Source organism: Silurus meridionalis, chromosome 9 (genome assembly GCF_014805685.1).
Source record: "Silurus meridionalis isolate SWU-2019-XX chromosome 9, ASM1480568v1, whole genome shotgun sequence".
Classification (NCBI taxonomy): domain Eukaryota; kingdom Metazoa; phylum Chordata; class Actinopteri; order Siluriformes; family Siluridae; genus Silurus; species Silurus meridionalis.
Window position 1 is genome coordinate 24,214,658 of NC_060892.1, and position 24,144 is coordinate 24,238,801.

Genomic DNA, 24,144 nt, shown 5'->3' on the forward strand with positions numbered 1-24,144 from the left:
TAAACATGACGAAATGTCATTCCAGTATGCATAACACAGAACCAATGGTTCAAAATACCATGGGGTGAAGGGAAAATGACAGTCATTGTCTAATATGAGAGTAAACACTCTTTCCAGTAGGGGAGTTGGAATTGGGTGGATAGGATCTTCAAGTATTGAGAATGACGTATTATGGTCGGTTTTTTGGACACCTGACACTTTCTGAGCATCTTATTCCATATTTAGTCCTTATTTGCTATTATAATAACCTCTTCTGGAAAGATGTTCCACTAGATTTTTTCAGTGGTGGAGATTTGTGGTTATTGGGCAACAAGGGTGTTAGTTAGGACAGTTTCTGATATAAGATGAGGAAGCCTGGAGCTGGAGATGTACAGAGGCATTTTAATGCTGGAACAGGTTTGAGTCAAGTGGAGGGAATGTTTAATGTAACCACATCCGAAGACGTTCTATACAAGTGTGCGATTCCAAATGTATAGTAACAGTTTGGGGAAGAAGGTAAAGGTGCTTTATACTTGTCATAGCACAGGGTCAGCCATGATACCACACCCATTTAGCACAGAGATTTAGGGGCCTTGCTAAAGGGCCAAGAGTGGTAGCTTAGTGATACTGAAGGTTAAACCCTAGACCTTCTAATCAGTAACTCAAAGCATTAACCACTGAGCTATCACTTCCCAGAGCCCCTTATTGATTGGAAAAACACCTTTAATCCATATATTTTATCTGGTATGAAAAAGAAAAGAAAAAAATGTTGTATTTCTAGTAAATCTTCTTTCCAGTCAATTCACCATACAGACTCTTGGTCTGTTTTGCATGAGTAATGTTGATTCATCACACTGTTTCTGCTGAGGTGTGTAAGACATGCGATACTAGTGCACAGATCCTAACATGTCTGGACATGTTCATGCTCTGGCAACAGCTGCCTCAGATGATCCAACCTTTTGCCATATTGCTATTTACATCAGCCCTAGCTAAACATATCACCTCATGGGCTCTGGTCTCACTGCAAACTTAAAGTCGTGAAGAACTGAACGAGATCTCATGAAACATTGACCCGTATGAATGATGCCAATATGATTGATGGATGGTCATTTTTCTTTTCGGTTACATACAAAAGCAATCAGAAATCTAAATGTTGTGAATGCTAACGCTTATCAACGCCATCTTCGCAAAAGTTGGAAACTTGGATATGTTTTATGTGCAGCTTGTACAGCAGTGAAGATTTACTGTACTCTGAAAATAACTCAACATACAGCCATTAATTTTAAAATAGCTGGCAATAAAATTGAGTGTGTACTTACTAAGTCATAACAGCTGTACGTGGTGTAACCGTGCAAAGACACATGTCCTATTAATCATGTTCATGTTTTTGACTGCTTGACAGGATACAAATGTGTATATCTTGTATTAGAGCAGTTGGTGCTTTGAGTACAATTCTCTCAACCTGACCACTGGATGTTCAATGTGGCACCTCATGGTAAAGACTCTCTGAGGATTTGAGAATTAGAATTGTTGCTCTCCACAAAGATGCCTCGGCTATAAGAAGATCGGTAACACCCTGAAACTGAGTTACAGTACAGTGGCCAGGGTCATACAGAGGTTTTTCAAGACTGGTTCCCCTCGGAACAGACTTCGCAAAGGTCCATAAAGGAAGCGGAAGTTCCGCTTGACCGTACACTGCACACTGCAACATGTCGGTTGCAAGGCCATTGTCCCAGAAGGAACTTCTTCTAAAGCTGGTTCACAAGCAAGCCTGCAAACAGTTTGCTGAAGACAACCTGTCCAAGAGTATGAATTACTGGAACCGTGTCCTGTGGTCTGATAAAATGAAGATAAACTTGTTTGGCCCAGATGGTAACCAGCATGTGTGGTGATGCCCTGGTGAGGAGTACCAAGAAAATTGGGTCTTTCCTGCAGTCAAGCATAGTGGTGGTAGCATCATGGTCTGGGGCTGCATGTGTGCTGCTGGTACACCACAAAGATGACAACTGCCTTGCTGAGGAAGGTAATTAAGTGGCCAAATATGTCATCAGACCTGAACTCTATTGAGCACCTGGGGGGCATCCTCAAGAGGAATAGGGAGAAGTGCTAAGTTTTATTCCGCCATGGTTTCTTACTTTCTTTGCTTCGGTGCAGTTTGGTCGGTTCGTAAAGCCCTCCTCGCTCATGTGTCTTGGGAGAAGAATCTTAAAAACACTCCAATCGCAGGGAGTGTGCAGTCACGTGGTGATGACTAATCTGCAGGTTGTGTGAAAGGGCGTGGGAACCTGTTACATATTGTACTACGTTTTGACATCCGTCACTCTGAAGTGGCCATGTGTCCTTATCGCGTATCACTTATCAAACACAATACTACAATACTTACGCTTATATACATATTATGGGCAAAAGTATTGAGCGCCTGAATTTTCCAGGCATGTCTGCTTCTTTTCCAAACTGTTATCACAAAGTTAAAGGCACAAAATTCTTTAGGATTGATGTGGTAGCATGACATTTTTCCTTTAAGTGAATTACGACACTCAAACCCTTTCCAGCATGATAATACACAAAGTCAGCTTTATGAAGATAGTGTTCATGGGTTGGAAGGTATAGAAGATCTTGAGTGGCCTGATATAGAGCTCTGATCTCAACCCTATGGGGATACCTATTGAGGATGAATTGGAATCCTAATTGAACCTCCTTACCTACATCAGTACCTGACTTTTATAAACACCCTTTTGGCTGAATGAATCTCCACAAGCTCACTCAAAAATCTAGTGGTATCCACAAACATTTGGACCATATATTGTGCAGGTGAGACCAGGAGGTTTATATACACGGGGTTTAAAGACAGTTACTGCTCCTCATAATACACAAAAAATGGATGGAATAACTTTTACAGCCACAAATCAAATTTTATTTGTCGCATATACAGTACAACAGGTAGTGAAATGCAAATTCCAACTATCCAAAATGTAAATAGAAACAAAATTTCTTTTTTTAGTACAGTTTAAGAACAGTGTAAAGTAAATCGGCCAGTATTGGCCAATCAGAAGCTTCAAAAGTTATTACATGAATTCCTGGAACCTTCCAGAGTGATATAGTGCATTAAAGCTGAAATATATTGTATCCTTGCTATATATGAACCTTTTGGTATGTCTCGAAAGAAGAACACTATACAATAAAATACTAAATCCTTTATTTAAAACCTACAACCGATTCCACGTATCAAATTTTGTATTATTTATGGTTCAAGTTCACCTTCAAAAGCATAATATGAACATAAACAAAGCTTGCTTGTCCAAGTCAGTCATACTGTCGAGCTGGTATCAAAAAGATAGTGGCGGAGCAGTTTGGGGAAGAACCATATACGAGGTGGTATCAAAAAGTTTCAAGACGAATTTTGTAACATGCCAATAGATGGCAGCACAAGGCTACACGCACAGTCAGAAGGACCACCGACCTTCATAAATATTCTGTTAGAATATCAAGTTAGAACAAAGAGCAAATGTGAAATTCTGCTTGAATCTGGGCAAATCTGTCACAGAGACATTTGACATGATTCGGCGAGTTTACGGAGATGCTGCGACGAGTCGTTCGAGGTGTTTTGAGAGGCACACGCCTTAAGAGCGGAAGAACATCACTGGAAGACGACGAGAGATCAAGACCTTTAACGAGCTCAATTCCCGGAAATGTTGAAACAACTTGTGCACAATGATCGAAGGAGAACGTGCGTCGTATTGCTGCCGGTGACGGAATTTGGGAGTAAGGGTACGGCCCTGAGACGAATCAACAGTCTTCACAGTGGAGAAAGGCGCAGCAAGTCCGCAGCTCGACCAAGCGCATGCACATCGTCAGTTTTGAAATTCGCAGCATTGTGCATTAGGAATTCGTCATCAGGAGCCAGATCATCAATAGAGAGTTCTACTGCCACGTTTTTAAAGCGTCTGAGGGAGGATACCACCTTGTATATGTGTACTTGGTCACTTGGATTGCAATACACTGATCCATACAGCAGTGTGACTTGTCTTTAACCATTTATCACTGATACAAGTTCTTTCAAAAGCCAGTAAATTAACCCTTTGCCCTGCAAATTCAATTAATTTTTATGTCTAGCATGATTTCAACAATGGACAATGTCTCAAAGCAACACTACCGAGATAATGCAGTTATAAAAAAATATATATATTTGTTCCTTATAATTGTACAGTAAGTCTGATCCCAATGATCAAGCCAGTGGAGACTGTGGGAAGGAAAAAACTCTATTGGCATGAGGAAGAAACCTTGAGAGGAACCAGACTCAAAAGAGAAACCCACCCTTATCCTTAGCACCGTTAGCCGTTCATTACAGTTCCATCATTGTTGAGGTGTGCAGTGTTTAAATGCAATATGAGGTATTGAGCCATTGTTGATATTAATTACAGTCCAAATCTATCCTCAGAATTCTTGTGTTTCTCAGGAACTTTGTGGATCTTTAGGGTGTTGAGGTGGAACCATCCAAAGCTGAGATAAAAAAATAACTTCATCCACAGGTAGGGTGTCGGGATGCACTGGTGCCCCGGGAATACATTTCCACGGGCTACGACCCATTCATAGATCCTGCTTTCAAAAATCCATTTCTGATGGTAATGAATGCACTTGTGTAGGATCTCTGGGATCTTTTACACATTGGCTTCCATAGTAAATGACCGAGCATTGTGTGTGTCTGTGTCACTCGTAACAGCACGTATTCGTTTTCTTGTCTTCAACATCCAAGCTGTTTATCCGGAATTGTTATTCACCAGAATACATTTTTCAGTTCCCCCCTTTGGCTTTCCTTTAATCTTGTTCCATGCCTCACATATCTGTGAAAAGAAGAAGAAAAAAGGAAAAAGCTGTGACTCTCATTCTTCAGACCCATTGTTTTACAGACATTCTTGCCTGGCTGAGCAATACTAACGTTTTTTTTTTTTTTGCATTCTGATTAGCAGAGCATCAGTTTCCTGTATACAGTGCTACCGCTTGTGTCGGTCATAGGCCCACTTTCCTTCAGGTCCTTTTTGGAGCCCCTGATCTCCTGCTCAGCTTCCTGTTTACACACTGCACTGTGGCCTGGGTTATTTTGGGCTGTCTGAGGTAGTTAAGTGGCGAGTCGAAGGCGGACAAAAAGGAGAACTTTAGACAAACTTAAATAAGGTGCGTACTTGCTTATAGAGTATTAGAAAATGCAGCACTCGAGGCGCCCAAACAGAAAATTGCATTCAAGTCTTTTTAGTTCTACATTAAATTATGCTTGATAGAAGGTGGATGAGAGGGTTTGAAATATATTCCTGAAATTCCAAATGCAGAATGTCGGAATGTGTCAGAGGAGACGAAAACTCCTGGGCTGTTATTCAGGCTCTCACGCTTGTTTATCTTCCTCACTTCCTGTGCTCTTTCTGCCCCTCACTTGCTGTTCACTGCTTTAGCCAGAAATCTCACTCATACTCTGCACCTCCTCCCTGTATTTGGCTGCCTTCACTCTGATTCTTTTGCAAAAAAAAAAACAAACAAAAAAAAAACAGAACAAAACATCAGCCTTTGCTTTTGCCTGAAGAGTTGAGAATGGACAAGTGATTTGCAGGGGGGATGCTGAGATTTGGACCGAATTTGTGCCCTGTCTTTGTGTTCATGCATAGCTTCATGCATACATTATCTCCAAAGCAGTAAAGTAAGTCTGGTACACTTTAAATCTATTGCGAACACAAATATACACTATATGAACAAGTACTGGGACTCATGACTTTTCCAGCCATACGAGGTGGTATCAAAAAGTTTCGAGACTAGCTCTGGTTACAAGAAAGTACTTGATTTATCTACGTTTACACACGATCACCTTCAAAATAGTCCCCTTGCACAGCAATACAGTGCTCCCAGCATTCCTGACACTTCTGGAATGTATCCTGGAACTCTTCTCAAGCCATCAGGTTCCTCAACACACAGAATTGTTGTGTGATGTTGCTCTATGTTGTTTTATGTAGCACCTGGGTTCTGGAGAAAGGTTGTCTCATTTCACTGAGTACTGTGTCAGCTTTATATGGTTGAAATGAAAATAAAAGCTTCTTAGCTCGACTTGACTTGACTTCTTATCGAAGCACGATCTCTGCAATGGTGTCAAAACACCGACCTTTGAGCCGGGTCTTCATAAGAATCGTATTGGTCCACAAACCTAGTGTATTTAACCAATTTTTTTATTGACTTTTTCACTTTTCTGCATGGTAAGGAGCTGGTTTAGCAAACGATGTGGTAAAAAAACCCAAAATGTCTTACGACTCATTAGCGAATGCAATAAAATATGCCATCGTCTTTCTTCATTCCTTTCGGTTTTTTACCTGAGGTAAAAAATTCACTCTTGGTATTTGAAAGACCAGATTGCTTTCCATTTCTTCACTCATTCACTGCCTGCACTGAAATATTTGTATGGCATGGCCTTCTGTCCTGGGATTCTAACTCTGTTTTCCTGTTTTAATATGGTGTCCCACATATGTACCACACGAAAACTAAAACTAGCATGTTTGTAGCCATTTGAGCCATTTAGCAGTTTACTAACACTAGCAACTACAGATAAATGAAAAAAATGAAGGTTATTTATCCTGAAGGACCTTTTTTTTTTTACACAGAAACTCTATTGCTTTTTGTCAAACGAGCCACACAGTGTTCCCACCACATGAAGATGACAGTTCCAGCCTATTCTTATTGCTTTTAAAATGCTAGCTTGGTTAGCTTTCACAAGCTTGCCTTTGCCATTATAGTTCACCCACAAAAATAAACAGTGATAACCTAGGGTACACAAAAACCTGGGACATGCCGTACATTCGAAGCATTTTTGAAAAAGAAAACGAAAAGATGCCGAGTCGTGTCATTTGTGCTGAGTGGAATTGAAGAACATTTTTTTTTAAAACGTGATCTCAAACTTAGATGTACGTGTACTTCAGTTTTCTAGTGAATCTCCACTTTATGACTTATGAAATCATTCCCATATTGCTTTTGACATACACATGACTAATATTTTTCAAAAGAATTTCAGGTCTTTGCTATATTTAACCACCAATGCACTGGGGCAGTTCTCGTGACGAAAATTTGACGTTTATTCGTCGGACATTTTTTTGTCTACTGATTTCAATTGTGTTATGTTTAAAACGTAAGCTTATCAGGGTGTGTTTTAATAACATATGCCTTGTAGCTCACGTTCTGAAAAGGCTTACCTGATCGAATCTCAAGAATGATGTTTAGCTGGTCTTGAACCATTGCCTCCATTTTTTTTTTTTACCTTGGAATTCGATTGCTCATCTCCCCACACCTGCATGACTGGTAGATTGTTCGCCGTGTGCACTGTCACTTGTAAGGTTCAAGCAATTGTCATTTCAAAGATTATTTAAGGATCAAAATGCCTTCTGATTATAGTCACTCTAGAATAATGATGGCAAGAAATGTCTTTTTTACGTTGACAACTGCATTCCCGATTCCACCCTGATGAGAACTAGGAATTCTTTCTACATGAAGGTTGTGATAGTATGGTTGAGGTGGAGTTTAGACTTGGACTGATACTCCTCAGCCCCAACTATCCTAGTTGTTCATTATACTATGAAAAGTGTAGCTGATAATGAATAAATAATGTTTTATTCAGAAAGATAAGAAGCCTTTAAAGAACATCTTTGAACTACAAATGCTAAACATACACTTAATACACAATGATTCACAGAAGATAACAATAGATTCCTATAGATAGATTAAATATCTTGCAATTTTTATTGGGAGTGACCAGGATGGACAGGAGGATGTTTTGCAGACAAGGTAACAGGAAGTGTGATTGTGATCATGTGCAGAGGAGAAACATGGGGTACATCAGTAGAAGAATGCTGAGGATTGAGCCGCCAGGCAGGAGTCAACGAGGAAGGCCAAGGAGGAGGTTTATGGATGTGGTAAAGGAAAGACATTAAGGTGGACAGAGTGATGATCCACTGTGGTGACCCCTAATGGGAGGAGCAAAAAGACAAATATGATAAGATTCCAATACATTAAATCAATATATTCAGGGTTTCAGCAGATTTTACAAAGTCAGATTTAAGTGTTTTTAAAACTTTTTTAATACCATAAAGGGTGAAATTTAAGACCTATATCACAACATCAAAAACCCATTACATGGACATCGGTACATCAAATTTAGACTTTTTATTTTATTTTTTAAGACCATGTGGAGACCACATTAGTGGTTAGTGACTGTACAATTATATGACTCTTATGCAAGTATTTTGACATTCAGGTGATCATTACATATCTGATCTGAAGTTGAGAAAAATTCAGTAGACGCCTGAAAGACAAAAACACAAACTAGTTATAAGCTCAGGGCTGCTGTCATACAAAAGGAACCGCTTCAATTTTCAATCTTTTTCTCTTTGTCATGTTTTGTTGTTTTTGTTGCTGGAAACCGGCTTGTTCCCCCTGAAGCACCGTTTAAGAAACCACATTTGAAGAAAAAAGACACTTTCTCCGTTCCTGTCTTGTGCCTTGTATTTGTTTTTGTATTTGCGCAAACAATGCGTTGCCTGTCTTCTTCTCTTTTTTTTTTTTTTCCTGAGGTTTTTAAAGAGGTTTTGTGGTCGACTGGCGGCTTCAGGTTTGCCGGAGATCTAAAACAAAAGCAACAGGAAGTGACTTTAAAACTGCCATTCTCTTTCTTTGTCATCGCACACGGAAACTTTTTCTCCACACGTCGGCGGCCGGACGGCTTTGGCTTTTTAGCAGCGTGAATGCAAAACAAAACATACCGGAGAACTTTTTGCAGCTGGGTCTGGTAAAAAGTGAGGCCTCAAATGTCTGCCTTCTTTACCCAGAGGCAGTTAGAATTATAACGATATATACATATATATATATATATATATATATATATATATATATATATATATATATATATATATATATATATACAGACAGACAGACAGACAGACAGACAGACAGACAGACAGACAGATAGATAGATAGATAGATGATTTAACAGACAGACAGACAGACAGACAGACAGACAGACAGACAGACAGATAGATAGATAGATAGATAGATAGATAGATAGATAGATAGATAGATAGATAGATAGATAGATAGATAGATAGATGATTTAACAGACAGACAGACAAACAGACAGACAGACAGTTTGACATATGGACGGATAGACGGGCAGGCAGGCAGGCAGGCAGGCAGGCAGGCAGGCAGGCAGGCAGGCAGGCAGGCAGGCAGGCAGGCAGGCAGGCAGATAGATAGATAGATGATAGATAGATAGATAGATAGATGATAGATAGATAGATAGATAGATAGATAGATAGATAGATAGATAGATAGATAGATAGATAGATAGATAGATAGATAGATAGATAGATAGATAGATAGATAGATAGATAGATAGATGATTTAACAGACAGACAGACAGACAGACAGTTTGACATATGGACGGATAGACGGGCAGACAGACAGACAGACAGACAGACAGACAGACAGACAGACAGACAGACAGACAGACAGACAGATAGATAGATAGATAGATAGATAGATAGATAGATAGATAGATAGATAGATAGATAGATAGATCTTTTCCTCTCTCTCTCGCTCTCTTCTTTCCCTCCTCCTAAATTCTCTCTAATCTGTTTACTCAGCTACATGAGGCTGCAAAGTGGACCATCTGTTAGCATGATGAGCCGGCGGCTTACAATTACCTGAAGATTTCCAACACGTGCCAGCTTATCCCTGGGATGTTCACTGTGGAGGAATGTAATTACTTGCACGTGAACCAGGTTACCTAATGCCGCCATTACACCTAAGTGAAGCACACAATCGTGTTGTTGTGTATTATGTATAACAAGCAGTCAAGGAGAATTTGCATGGTTTGATGGTTTGAAAGGACGCTGTTGTTTGCTTAAGGGACATTTTTAGCTCAAAGGTATTATTTCCTTTTAATGTTTTACCCCTGGAATTAGGAGTTGTTTTAGTAGGGGACATGGGATACAAAGTATTGGGACATCTGACCTCAACCCTATTGAACATCTTTGAGATGAACTGGAACGCTGACTTCAGTACATGAGCTTAAAATCTCAGCAAAAAATATCTAGTGGATCTTCCCAGAAGAGTGGAAGTTAGAATAACAGCAAATGGAGACTAAGTGAGGAAAGGGAAACAGTATTTTCATGGAGCTTGCTTTGTGCACAGGGGCATTGTCATGCTGGAACAGGTTTGGGTTACCAAGTTCTAGTGAGCGCACAGTTTTATTACCACATCCAGAGACATTCTATACAGTCTGACAGTTAAGTGTCCACAAACTTTTGTCCATATAGTATGCAGTTGTCATTTTCACTACTGAGATGCACATCGTTTTTGGTTTATTGTGAGACGGAACATTTGGGTTTTCTGTAATTATTAAAAACATCTGCAAAAAAAAAAAGGTTTTGTCCCATACAGCATTTAAATAGAAGCTCGAGAACTTCCTGTGTGGTTCTGCCCTGCACTTGCACTCATCCCGGCTGTGTGCACGAGAGAATCTCTTCTCTACATCCATTCTCTCTAAACAAAGAAACAATCGAGTTACTAATAACAGGGAGGAAGAGAAATCACTCGGGAGTCGTTTTTTGTAAACAATTGCTAGTATGAAACTAAAGGTTCTTGCAGGTTGCATACGACTTTTTGAGACTTTGTTTGTATAAAACCGAACAGAATTGGATTAAGTTTAGTTCATCTTTATCTAAAATACACGGTGCGGCCAAAAGTTTGTGGACACCTGACCATAAGATGTGCATTTTGAACATTCCATTTCAAGATTTTGAGATTTTCCATCATTTCCAACTCACGCATATCTTCATGGAATAGGATTGGGTCTCCTAGTTGAAGAGAAGGGAAAATTCAATGTCATTTTCAAAGACGTCCTATACAATCGTGTTCCTTTGTGGTGGCGGTTTGAGGGAGAACCACATACGGCTGGAAAAGTCAAGTGTCCCAATATTTTTGACAATATAGTGTTTTGGCACCTTTTTATCTATGAGGATCAATGATGAACTTTTCTGTCTGGTTTATTAATTGCAGGGTTCATTATTATATAATTTACATCGACTGTACCAAAGAATAGCATGGCAGAGAATTCAGTACCGGGGGTGTTGCCACTGACTTTCTCATTGTGTGTCAGTTTATTTATGACTTCACACCAATCTCGCTTCAGTTTCTTCAGAACACACGCCTAGTACATCTGGTTTCATTATTACCTTTGAGGTAAGAAAGTGAAACGTCTACGAACTTGTTCCATCGCATTCAGATGTTCCGTTAATAAGACGTTCCACCTTTTGCCGAGCGTTTTTTTTCATCAAACCCCATCCTCTTGAGCAGGATGGTACTTTTTGTATTGTTTGTTTAACTTTTCAACCTTTTTTTTTTTTGTAATTAGACAGAAATCCAAAGAAAGTGATTCATGGAAGCATCAGTTTATTTTAAAGCAGTATGTTGACCATGTTAGAAGAACATGAACGGGCCAAGGCCTAAACCATGACTGTTTTTGTTACTTTTTAAAGATTTGAGATGGATGGGAACCACCACCATTGCACTATATGGACAAAAGTACTAGGACACCTGACCTTTTCCTGCCGTATGTGGTTCTTCTCCAAACTGTTACCACAAAGCTCAATGAAGATCTGCTTTACATGCTTTTGGAGAGGAAGATCTTGAGTATCCTGCTATAGAGCTCTAATCTTAACCCTCCTGAACACTTTCATGATTAACTGAAACACTTATTGCACCCCAGGCCTCCTCACATCACCTACATCAGTACATGACTTTTCTAACACCGTTGTGGCTGATATATAAAATGTCCATAAGCACACTCCAAAACATCTTCATCTTCCCAGAGGAGTGGAGCGAATTATGTAAGGAAATTAAGACTAAATGTGAAATGCTTTGCTCAAAAATGCAAACCAGGTGTCTGCAAACTCTTAGTAATATAGTTTTTGTGTTCCCACTATTAGGTCATTAAAAGTATCTAGTTATTTGAAGATAACGCTGTTGGATGAGGTAAAGGAATGTTTGACATCACAACCCTGGATTCTACACTTAGTGTATTAACTTGTTGCATGGAGCACATCACAGGAAGTGTGGCAAAAAAAAAAAAAAGCCATCAGAGACAAGTGTTCCATGAAATCTCCCAATCTGAGTTTGCAGACTGGAGTCTGTCTGCTGACTCTTCCTGCTCTCTTGCTATTATTATCCGTGCAAACGGAAAGACTGAAATAACTATGCTGAAATCTATTACTCTCCAAGGGGGGTGGTGATGCTTTTGTGTCAAAAAAACATTGAGAAATGAGACGCGGGCCCAGCAGGGTCCCCTGATCCCCCCTTTTCTCTCCACTGAGATGTCGGCGGCGTTCGATAATTAAGGACGATGTTTCCGACCGCGATTTGTTTCGAAGCGGGCACGGCGAGCGTAGGACAAGATGTTCAGAGAGTGATGATCTCCGGGCGAGTGTTGTTCTGTACTTGAGGATCACACCCACAGGCAGATGTTTTCAGTCTTATTCCTGCGCTCGCTCGTGAAATGACTGCGCCTCTTCAACTGTTCCCTGTAGAGGCATCAAAAACTAAAATAGGTTACATTCAAGGTCGGTTTCTGAGATCATTATGTACTATGAGACATTCTTTTCTTCTTTTTTTTTTTTTCCTTCCATGATTATCTGGTTTTCGGTCATGTTCGATCGGTGCCTGGAATCAAGTCGTCGTTTCTTATAAAGCAGGTTGTGTACTCAATTTAGGAGTCACCGCAAGCGAAAATGAAAGACAGGCTTCTTATTCTTCTCAACCACAAAAACTTGGATAGATTGGTGACGTCTAGACTAATCCATTGCTCATCCATACTGAAACGTCTTTAAAAAAACAGCCATATTTCTCAAATTATTACTTACGTTAACGTTCTCTACACGTTTTGTTTGCATCTTGACTTTTAAAAGCCTATTTTTTTTTTATATACAAGTCCGTTCACTAGCCGACGATCCCTACAACCTCATTAATAATTAAGCGAACAAATTAGCATAAAACGTGCATATTTAAATGTTACAATTACAAGACTGAAATCGAAACGTTCCTTTCCGCTCCTTGTTAATAAATTCTCGTCGCATAATTCCAAGTGTTCCGATGCCCTTAGACGTGCTGATTGAGGTGCACCATTGGATAGCTTACCATAACTGGAGATACCTGTTGATATCTCCATGAGATGTGATCCTGGAGGATTAAACAGCAGACAACTAAGATTTTTGAGATTGTACACATGATGGTATGGGACTCTCCTCAATTTAGATCAGTACCTGACTTTAAGGAGCACAAATCTCCACAAACACCTTCTCAGAAGATCACTAGAAGAGCAAATGGGGGCTGAATGTGGAATTGGACAAGCAAACCTAATGCTCAGGTGTCCTCAAACTTTTGTGGGCCTCTTCTAATGATCAGTCGTGAGATTTAAGCTTCTGATAGATCACTTGATCACTCACTGCTTATGATGATGGCTCCATATGGACACAGTGATGGAACTATAATGAATGAACATCTGGGGGTCACCTAGATTAGTCTGGTTCCTCTCAGGGTTTATATCGGAGTTTTTCCCTCAACACAGTCATGGTCCAGCTGGTCATTTATATCTCAATTTGCTTACAATTTGGAGACCCGACTGAAGAAACGTGGAGTCATTACATTTTTCATGAACAGTTCAAATTAACGAAAAAAGAATCAGAATTCCGTATTCATCGGAAAAATCATGGATCATCCTTCAAACAAATTCCCTAATGCTCATTGGTTAGTAGATTCGGATGAACAGACAAAAGAAGGGTCTGGAATTGTTTTCTTTTTTATTTTCGCTCATTTTCCATGATACACAAAAACAATTCACGTGAACCTTTTTTTTTCTTTTTAAAAATAGTACACATTTCGGCTATTTACATCTCAATACGTTATTTTCTTTTCTCTTTTGCACAGCAAAGATAAGAACATAGAATTTTTTTGTTTTGTGTGTAAGAACATTCAAAAAAACAAAAAAAAAAACAATGGAAACATGTTGTATACAGGATCATTAACATAACGAAGTCGATACACAACACACAAGTGTGGAACAGGAAACAGAGGGTCCTGAAGGTATAGTGATACCTGGGGACGATTAGGAGTTCTTTAAAGATTTCGAGATTTCTTTTACAATCTTGAACGTAACTTTTTTTGATCGAGACCGAAAAATCGGTTCTCCTCGTCCCAGCTCGGCCTGAGGTTGAGTGGCACCTCTGGTTCTTCTCCCTACAACCAGGGTTCCATCGGAATGTCCAGATAAAACACAAAGCCACCAAATAAACCCGGCACAAACACCCAGATCATTCTGGAACGCATCACGACCTGGATTTCATCCAGAATGCTTGAAATCAGGCAGAAAAAAAAAAAAATCAGACTGAAGTCCTTTGTTTTGCACTTTCCAAGGTTTCAAAAAATCTGAAAAAATTCAGAGTATTTCCTTTTTTTTTTTTCTTCTTTTTTAATTTCTGTGCATTATTTCTAAAGTAAAGATTAAGGCGCTTTACTCGTTTTCTTACAGCATTTTTTGTTCATTTCTGTGATTTTATGGCATCGTTCTGATTGATTTTGTTCACACTCCTTGGATGCAAAGTAAGAAAGGATGACTTTTAGAAACATGGCTTCTTCATGCAGAAAAAAAAAAAAAGTCAAAAGATTCTGCCGACAAGTGAAACGCACAAGAACCATCAGCCGACCTCAGGCGTTTTGCGCGCGTCGGCATCGCCGGGCACGACCCCGGGATCGTGGCTGCTCTCCAGGGACGACTCGCTGCTTGTGCTCTCCCCAGAAAGAAGTCTGGTCACCCTGAGGTCGGCTTTTAGAGTCCGCACGTCGTTCCCGATGCCCATCTCACCCAGATCATTGATGAGCTGGCACAGTAGGGGTTTCTCTGCGCGCTCGTCATCCGTGTCCAGCACGTCCTCGCACTCGAACTGAGTGGCTTTCTCTTCGGCTTCCTCGCCGAGCAGGTCCTCGGTGATGGAGCCGAGTTTGGGTGCGCTCCTGCTGCGCTCGACGGGGGGCTTGTAGCAGCACTGGGCGTTCAGGAGCTTGCGCAGCGGCACGAGAGGGATGGTCTGGTCGCCGATGAGCTGCTGCTGCTGGTGGCGCGCGTCGTCGCGGCGCTTGAGGCGCTTGAACTCGGCCAGCGCCGTAGCCGAAGTCTGGTAGAGGAGCAGCGCCATGGCTTTCGCCTTCTCAGGCCGCGACACGAGCACGGCGTGGCAGCGCAGCATCACCGCTTTGTGCTTCATCTCGTGCCGGTAGATCCAGGCGAAGACCCGGGGAAGGCGCGGATCCGCGACGCAGTATGTGATCCGGTGAAGGAGGTACAGGTGTCCGGGTCTGCGCGCTTGTTCGTCCGTGTGCACCATGCGCACCCCGTGCGAGCTCATCGTCAGCCGCATCTTCGTGCCGCTCTTCCCCATGTCGCTCTTGTTCCAGATCTTACTCACGGCCACGTCCGTGCAGCCTTCGCCCTTCGACTGGATGGTCGTGGCGTTACCGAGGTACAGCACCGTGTACGTGGGGTCCTCGCTCGTGATTTTCAACTTTCTCCGCTTCGACTTGAACATGCTTCCGACCCGGTTCAGCGCGCTCTCCGGACACGCCTTGGCCAGCGTGGTGAGCGCTGAGTAGTTCAGACTCACCGTGTAGCCTTTGGGCTTCGACTGCTTGTCTTCCTCGATCAGCTCGAACTTGTTCTTCTTCCAAGGCAACATCATAAAGGCGGACGTGGTGTGTGACCAGGAGCGCTCAAAGCAACAGCAAGATCAACATCTACACCAGCAGCAGCAGCAGCACCACTACCTCCACCAAAACACACACACGGACTGCTTAATGAAGTGGTGCATGTCTCACATGTCCTCACTTATCAGGGGACACACATGGGGACGCGCTGCTGTCTGGAACATTGTGCAGGAACTGTTAAGAAACTAACAGCAGAACGCGAACAGCGCCTGTACTTATACACCGGACTGAACCAACTCAGAGCTTCACGAGGGGGAGGGGGAGCGCGCGCGCGTGTGTGTGTGTGTGTGTGTGTGTGTGTGTGTGTGTGTGTGTGTGTGGACATCCAGGAGCACCTGCTCCTGAATTTTTCTATAGTTATAATGTTATTAATTCCTTTATCAATAACAAATAAAATACCCCCCGTGCTGCAGTGATTTATCTTTAATTTAAGATGGAAACCGAGTTTATTTATTTATTTATTTATTTAACAAAATGACAATTACATTATATGATGTTATTATTATTATTATTATTATTATTATTATTCTGCTTTTGAAAACAAGCTTCAACAAATCTTTTTTTTCTTTCTTTTTTTTGTTTATTTATTGATTTGTTTAATTTTAAGCTTTTTGTGTTTATTTAGTACTGCTTAATTTATATACATTTAAAGCTAAAATGTGATCACGAGAAAAATAATCTTTATGTGGGCCATTTCAATTAATTAATTAATTAATTAATTAATTTATTTATTTATTTATTTATTTATTTATTTATTTATTTATTTATTTATTTTACAATAGTGGGAATAAGTAGATAATGCTGCCATCTGCTGGTGATATAAGGTAGTACAATAGCTCACGTGTGCGTCGTTCTGTGTAGTTTAGAGAGCTCTATTCAAACAGGATTACATTTACACGGGGAGTCTTTTTTATTTTTATTTTTGTCTGTGTATATTTTTTCTGTCTTCCTTCAGACCGAATCATCTACAGCTTTTCCTTAAAACTCTAAATACACATTATCATTATTTTTCTATTCAGATTTCACCTTATGTTGGTTTCTTTCCTCCTAATAAGTAGGTGTATTAGCTATTTTATATTTCCCCCCTGGTGTGAATGTGTCTGTGTGGTGGTTGTTAAATCTGAATACAAATTGAACATAATTTGGAATATTTAGTAAGGAATATTCTTAATTAACAAAATGTTCTTCACTCAACGCCAGTGGAAAGTAAATAATCGATAATAGGCGACAGGGGAAAACAATTAAAATGGAAAGAGTTTGACTGATATATTATTTTTGTATTTAATTTTTTTCTGGTTTTATTATTATTTTTTATTATACTTTTTTTTATCCGGAACCAAGTTCATGGAGTACGTTTCGATACGACACTTTTAAAACGAACACACTCGACTCAACCAAAATTATCTTTAAACGTTATTTCCCTATTTCAATAACACTTTTGTTTATTTCGCCATTTTTAAATTGAAAACAAAAAAGGAAACAGGCCTCAAACGAGTCTCAGTCTTGTGTTTTCTTCATTTGCGATGATTTTACCCTCTTCACCGTGTCAACATGGAACATTCCACGTAACTTCCTTTAAGTCACAAATGACTTGTCGTTGCCTACAAAGGCGGCCTACACTGAGGACTGAAGAACAGACTTTGTTGCCTTTGTAGGGGATTTGATTTAGAACACGGAGGTATTTGGGACTCGGTTACGCGCATGAGGCGGATGAGTACCGGATGTTGAGGAAGTAGGAGAAGAAGTATGGGGAAGAAGAAGGGCCGCGGTGAAGGGAGCGGACTCGGGAGAGCGTTAATGAGGGAGAGGCTGAACGCAACGCGGGGACACCGAGGAACCGACACGTGGGTACGAAGATTAGCGCATCTTTTTCATCAGCCTCAGCGGTTTAGCCTGGTTAGGAGCGGGACCGCGGGGGGGGGACACTACCGGGGAGCGGAGTAATAACACGTGCCGGGGCTCAGGACAGAGTGCTGCGATACTCAAACACTTCCAAATCTGTCCAGGGTTCTCTGTCCAGGGTTCTCTGTCCAGGGTTCTCTGTCCAGGGTTCTCTGTCCAGGGTTCTCTGTCCAGGGTTCTCTGTCCAGGGTTCTCCGTCCAGGGTTCTCCGTCCATTTTCCTTCCATAGACTAATTCCATAGACTAATTCCATAGACTAATTCCATAGATCTCCTTCCATAGATCTCCTTCCATAGATCTCCTTCCATAGATCTCCTTCCATAGACTCATTCCAAAGTTCTCCTCCAGTAGTTCTCCTCCAGTAGTTCTCCTCAGTAGTTCTCCTCCAATAGATCTCCTTCAGTAGATCTCATTCCATAGTTCTCCTTCCATAGACGACTGCTGTTGTTATTTCACAGATTCCTTCTGTGGTTGTATTTCTCGTCTAATCTGTAATCACTTTTTACTGCTGCCAGAAAACTCATCGTTCTTCCTCCATCAATTTCTCCTGTTGTTCCTCCTACATAGTCTAGTTCTAATTCCACACTTCTGTAAGTTCTCAGGGAGGTTCTCCACTGGCTCGCTCGCTCAGTGGGAATAAACTTATAAGCACAGAATGTCGTTCGTATTTGATCTCTGAAGCTCTGTGTCTCTCTGTGATCTCATGTTCCTCCACCAGCTCCACACGAGCGAACTGAACGACGGCTACGACTGGGGCCGCCTGAACCTGCAGTCCGTAACGGAGCAGAGCTCTTTGGACGATTTCTTGGCCACAGCCGAACTCGCAGGCACTGAATTTACAGCAGGTAGGTTCTTCGGTAGGTTCCTTTCGCCCTCCAGGACGTCTGGGTGAAGTCTGGCGTCTCACAGGTTTTTTGCTCTCACATTTCAGAGAAGTTGAACATCAGATTCATCCCAGCCGAAGCCAGGAGTGAAGTACTGACCCCTGAGGAGTCCAGGAGACTGAAGAAACTCCATGAGGACAACCGGCAGTTCCTGCGCATCCCACGGAGGTGATTAGATGTCTGCACGCCCTGCGTATGGAGAAGTGTTGGAGTTGATGTAACCCTGTTTGACTGAGTCTCAAAGTTCAGGCAGGATTTGGACTGTGTTATGTTCTGGTTATTCTGGTCATAAGGAACATCCTGGTATTTTTCAGCAACTTCTCCATTCAATCACATGCTTTTACCAAGAAAGATCTTTTATAGACGCCATCACTTCAGCAGTGTCGGTTTCATAACATCTTCATCATCTTCATCAGTGCATGACTTCATTACATCATCTTCATCATCTTCATCAGTGCATGACTTCATAACATCATCATCATCATCTTCATCATCAGTGCATGACTTCATAACATCACTTTAGAGACTGTCTTTCTTTCTTTCTTTCTTTCCTTTTCTCTTTCTTTTATTCTTTAGTTTTTTCTTCTTTCCTTTTCTCTTTCTTTCCTTTTCCTTTTCTTTCTTTCATTTTCTCTTCTTTCTTTCTTTCTTTCTTTCTTTTTCCTTTTCTCTTTCTTTCTATATTTCTTTCCTTTTCTTTCTTTCTTTCTTTCCTTTTCTCTTTCTTTCTTTCTTTCTTTCTTTCTTTCTTTCTTTTGTTTTCTCTTCTTTCTTTCTTTCTTACTTTCTTTATTTTTTCCTTTTCTCTTTCTTTCTATATTTCTTTCCTTTATTTTCTTTCTTTCTGTCTTTCTTTCTTTTCTCTCTTTCTTTTCTTTCCTTTTCTTTCTTTCTTTTCTCTCTTTCTTTCTTTCCTTTTCTCTTTCTTTTATTCTTTCGGGGTTTTTCTTTCTTTTCTTTACTTTTCTCTCTTTCTTTCCTTTTCCCTTTCTTTCCTTTTCTTTCTTTCTTTCTTTCTTTCTTTTCTCTCTTTCTTTCTTTCCTTTTCTCTTTCTTTCCTTTTCTTTCTTTCTTTCTTTCTTTCTTCTTTCTTTCTTTCTTATTGTTTTTCTCTCTCTTTCTTTCTTTCTTCTGTCACTGTGTTCTTTCTTTCTTTCGTTGTTCTTCTATAGTTCTCCTTCTGTTGTCGTTCTTTTGTAGACTACTCTCATAGCCGTTCTTCCATAAACGACTTCTGTTGTTCTTCTATAGTTTTCACCCCATAGTTCTTCAAATCAAATCAATTTCTTCTCCCATGGATTTTTTTCATAGATTCTGTAGATCTCCTTTCGTAGTTCTTCTTACATCGACTGCTTTGATGGTTCTTTCCATAAACTATTTCATAGCTTTTTTTTTTTTTTTCTTTTTTATACATAGACTTCCCTACTCTTCAATAGACCTCCTCCACAGACCACTTCTGGAGTTCAATCTCCTTCCGTAGATAATTCTATAGTTCTTACCTCGTCTATGTGGGGAACGAGTCTCTTTCTTTTCTTACTCAATTGTTCTTCTATATTTTCTTAGTTCTTACGTGGACCAGTTCCATGGTTCTTCTTAAAGTATTTTCCGTAGTTTCATAGCCGAGGCACCATGAATTCTAGTTGATGGAGTGAAATCTGAAGAACATGGGTTTGATTTAGACGTAATTTTAAATAAAACAAAGGATTGGACTCATTAGTGCTTGGAGTTGATCTTAAATATAAAGCTTGTATATAAAATCAAAACCGGTAACAAAATAGAGGAGGTGTGTATAGAAGGTTATGCTAAGCTATGTATTATTCTCGTTTATTTTTTCCACACTCCTCCGTACCAACACGGTTTCTTCCTTTCCAGACCTCCATGGGACGAGAACACGAGCCCCGAGGTCCTCCAGCGAGCCGAAAGAGACGACTTCCTGACATGGAGACGAGAGCTGGCAAGGCGAGGGAGCTCATCGCTGTGGCTTTTGGTGAATTTCCAAATATTTTGCAACGATTTATTAAATTTTTTGCATGTTTTTGCTGTAGGCTGGAGGAGGAACAGAAGCTGATTCTTACCCCTTTTGAGAGGAACCTTGATTTTTGGCGACAGCTTTGGAGAGTAATCGAGAGGAGGTACTTCAGATAATATGATTTCAGCCATTTTGGAAATGTTGTATAGACAGAAGTATTGGGACACCTGATTTTTCCAGCCATTCGGTGGAAGAAACAAACAAACAGGAAAAGTAGTTGAATAATGAAACTGTTTTTATTCTTTAATTACCACCCAATGTTTGCTTTCATAAAATACATTAAATTTTTTATTTATTATTTACAAAGTTTCATGCCTTTAGTTTCCTCCCATGAACGTCAAAGTGCATCTAAAAGAAAAAAAAGAAAACTGTCACATACTGCCCCCTATTGTCGAACACTTGGAACTACAGCCGTAACCCTTAAAGTACTCACATCATTACCTGATTTTTATTTGTATTTTTTTATTAACACCCTTGTGTCTGAACGAGTGCAAATCTCTACAGATACACCACACAAAAACGTTTGGCCATATATTTTATATAAAGGTCCTCTCGCTCATCCCAGCAAAGCTTTGAATCAACTTTTGTAATTATTCAGCGATTTTTGTTTTCTCTCTAGTGACGTCGTGGTTCAAATAGTCGACGCCAGAAACCCTTTGCTGTTCCGATGTCCGGATCTAGTGCGTAAACCGCTCATCTTATTGTTTCACATTTCATTTCAATTCCATTTAATAGAATTTTCTATCGATTGTTTGAATGCAACACGCTATTGCTTTAATCGCCCTTCAGGAGAAATACGTCACCGAGGTCTCCGGTCACAAGGTGAACATGCTGCTGTTAAACAAAGCGGATCTGCTGACCCGAGAGCAGCGTCGTGCCTGGGCCGAGTATTTCCAAAAAGAAGGCATCAGGGCAGTGTTCTGGTCCGCGTTGGCCGAGGCACTCCGACTGGATGCTGAAGAAAAGGTGAGAAAGTTCAAGTATTTTTGTTCTTGTTATTTAATATGCATAATATGGACCATAATACAGACGGTTAGATTTTTGAGTGTGCATGTAGAGATTCGTGCTCATCCAGCCACAAGGGGGTTGTAATGGAGAGGAGGCCTGGGATGAACATCCTCGAGCTCATCACAAAATAGGGATTAATAGGGTTGAGGTCAAAGCTTTTTGCAGCAGGTCTTTCATGACCCTCCAACCCATGTGAACAATATCTTCATTGAATTGACTATGTTCACATTAGCATGCTGGAACCAGGTTTTGGATCTCCCATTTGGTGTTTAAGGGAGAAGATCTCGAGGAGCCGAGCGATACAGAAAGCAGAGACGCAGAGACGGCGTCAGTTCCCCACGGCGCACCCGAGCCCTCGCAGGAAACGAGTCAAGAGGATGACGACGATGACGAATCAACGGCGAGTTTCGAGGACTGCACTTCCGAGGTAGACTGGCAAACCTGCTCGGAGCCATCAGGAGACGAAGAGGAGAACGAGAACGGGAGTGAGCCGTCTTCGGATCGCGCGCCTTTCCGTAACTCGAGCCATCTGCTGCGCAAAGACGAACTGCTAGAAATATTTAAAGCTGCGCATTCCGGCCCCAGGTGTAAGACGGGTCAACTCACGGTCGGGCTGGTGAGCTTGAATTTACACACACACCCACACACACACACACACACACACACACACACACACACACAGGCTTTAATGATTTCATCAGCTTGACGCCATCTTTTCTCGGTTTAAGGTGGGCTATCCTAACGTGGGCAAAAGCTCCACCATCAACACCATCTTTAGGAATAAGAAGGTCTCTGTGTCGGCTACACCTGGACACACCAAGCACTTTCAGGTACGTTTTTTTTAATTATTTTTTTATTATATATAAACGCGCTCAGGAAAGACGTGTTGCCAAATCCAGGCACTAAACTCCTCTAATGGGGAGATATGGAATATCACAATATGGAACAAGTTTGGGTCTCCTAGTTCAATGTCAATAGGAAAATTTTATTAGTTCTTACTCGATGCGGTACGTCGCGGATGCTGCCAGGATTTTATTTCATACGTCTTAAAAAAACCTTTGATGTCTACTGATCACTATGCCATGTCTTTGTGTCTTGTGTGCTTGTAGACGTTGTTTGTCGAGCCAGGCCTTTGCCTGTGTGACTGTCCTGGCTTAGTCATGCCTTCCTTCGTGTCCACCAAAGCTGAGATGATCTGTAGCGGGATTCTCCCCATTGACCAGATGCGAGACCACGTCCCGGCCACCTCTCTCATATCCTCTCTCCGACAAGGAGGCATCGTTCCCCTTTCACAGGGATTTCTGATCGATTCAAAATGATTTGCATACATATTATTTGTTTTACTCTGATCGAAACCCCTTAACATAAGCACGTTTGTCAGACAATTCCACGCGCAGTGCTGGAGGGAACCTACGGCATCAACATTGTCCGACCCAGAGAGGACGAAGAACCAGATCGACCTCCTACCTATGAAGAGCTGCTCTCTGCTTATGGATGTAGGTTAATAACTACCAGACAATACAAGAGCATTATGTACAGAATTATGGCTCAGTGTCAACTTATAAACGTGTCTTCACAGATATGAGGGGCTTCATGACGGCACACGGTCAGCCGGACCAATCCCGATCCGCGCGCTACGTCCTGAAAGACTACGTTAGCGTAAGTATTTGATCTCCCCCTCAGAGCGGGTTTGTCTTGTTCACAAAGTTAACGGCTTCGCACATTTGTTTGCAGGGGAAGCTGCTCTATTGCCATCCTCCTCCCTGCATCAGCGCTAAAGATTTCCAGCCCCAGCATTTGAAGTTTGTAGAGAAAACCGTCGCGAGCGGTCCGTCTACGCGCACCAATAAACCTCCCAAGGTCAAACAGATCGAAAACACCGTCGATAAAACCTTCTTTCACCAGGTAAGGAATCATCCTTACATCCGTGAACCTTTTTCTTCTTGGAGAAATACTTCAGCTTCTCGTTCGATAGGAAAACGTCCGGGCCCTGACGAAAGGCGTGCAGACGGTGATGGGATACAAACCCGGGAGCGGACCGCAATCGCAGGCCAAAGCGGCCGCAGAACAGCAAACCGGGAAGCCGTGGAAAAAACACGGCAACAGGAACAAGAAGGAGAAAGTGAGGAGGCTCAACAAGCACCTGGACGCTTGAAGTTCGTAGTTCTGACATGACCTTCATCTTTGCGCCTCATCCAAGATGATTTTGTGTTCATGCCACATTTAATAATAAATCTATTCATATATTTATGCACTGTAAATCCTAAATATATGTTGTTTAAGAAGTGCAGTCACAGATGCGAGGTCATGTGGGTCACTTGGAGAAGATCGGCTCGTTTTAGTGACTCGGTTCTTTGAATCACGTTCATCAAAATGAACGGCTCTTTTTTTTTTCGTTCCTTTAAACAGAAATAATAAAATGTTACAATTTTAATAAGCAAACCCCTCAATACGTCTACATTCGCATCCAGAAGAACGAAGTGAACGAATCACTTTTTGAGACGACTCGTT

The 24,144-nt window shown here is 41.1% G+C and overlaps 2 protein-coding genes across 2 annotated transcripts; one reads left to right on the plus strand and one right to left on the minus strand.

Annotated features, from left to right (window-relative positions):
• Window positions 1-13,836: 13,836 nt before the first annotated feature.
• On the minus strand, window positions 13,837-16,006 carry fam43a (family with sequence similarity 43 member A). Its single transcript, XM_046856795.1, has one exon. The coding sequence runs from the start codon at window positions 15,783-15,785 to the stop codon at window positions 14,748-14,750; it is 1,038 nt and encodes a 345-aa protein (XP_046712751.1). The 5' UTR covers window positions 15,786-16,006; the 3' UTR covers window positions 13,837-14,747.
• Window positions 16,007-17,479: 1,473 nt separating this feature from the next.
• Window positions 17,480-23,883, plus strand: lsg1 (large 60S subunit nuclear export GTPase 1). Its single transcript, XM_046858121.1, has 14 exons — window positions 17,480-17,658; window positions 18,431-18,557; window positions 18,644-18,764; window positions 20,469-20,555; window positions 20,642-20,728; window positions 21,245-21,305; window positions 21,415-21,591; window positions 21,908-22,249; window positions 22,362-22,463; window positions 22,743-22,886; window positions 23,006-23,129; window positions 23,213-23,292; window positions 23,368-23,538; window positions 23,609-23,883. The coding sequence occupies exons 1-14, from the start codon at window positions 17,557-17,559 to the stop codon at window positions 23,786-23,788; spliced, it is 1,905 nt and encodes a 634-aa protein (XP_046714077.1). The 5' UTR covers window positions 17,480-17,556; the 3' UTR covers window positions 23,789-23,883.
• Window positions 23,884-24,144: the final 261 nt, after the last annotated feature.

Excerpts from the sequence above, each read along its gene's own strand:
- fam43a (XM_046856795.1), bottom strand. The coding sequence starts at position 15,785 with ATGATGTTGCCTTGGAAGAAGAACAAGTTCGAGCTGATCGAGGAAGAC.
- lsg1 (XM_046858121.1), top strand. The coding sequence starts at position 17,557 with ATGGGGAAGAAGAAGGGCCGCGGTGAAGGGAGCGGACTCGGGAGAGCG. Across the intron at positions 18,558-18,643 it reads AGGCACTGAATTTACAGCAG|AGAAGTTGAACATCAGATTC; the intron begins GTAGGTTCTTCG and ends CTCACATTTCAG. Across the intron at positions 20,729-21,244 it reads TGGAGAGTAATCGAGAGGAG|TGACGTCGTGGTTCAAATAG; the intron begins GTACTTCAGATA and ends TTTTCTCTCTAG.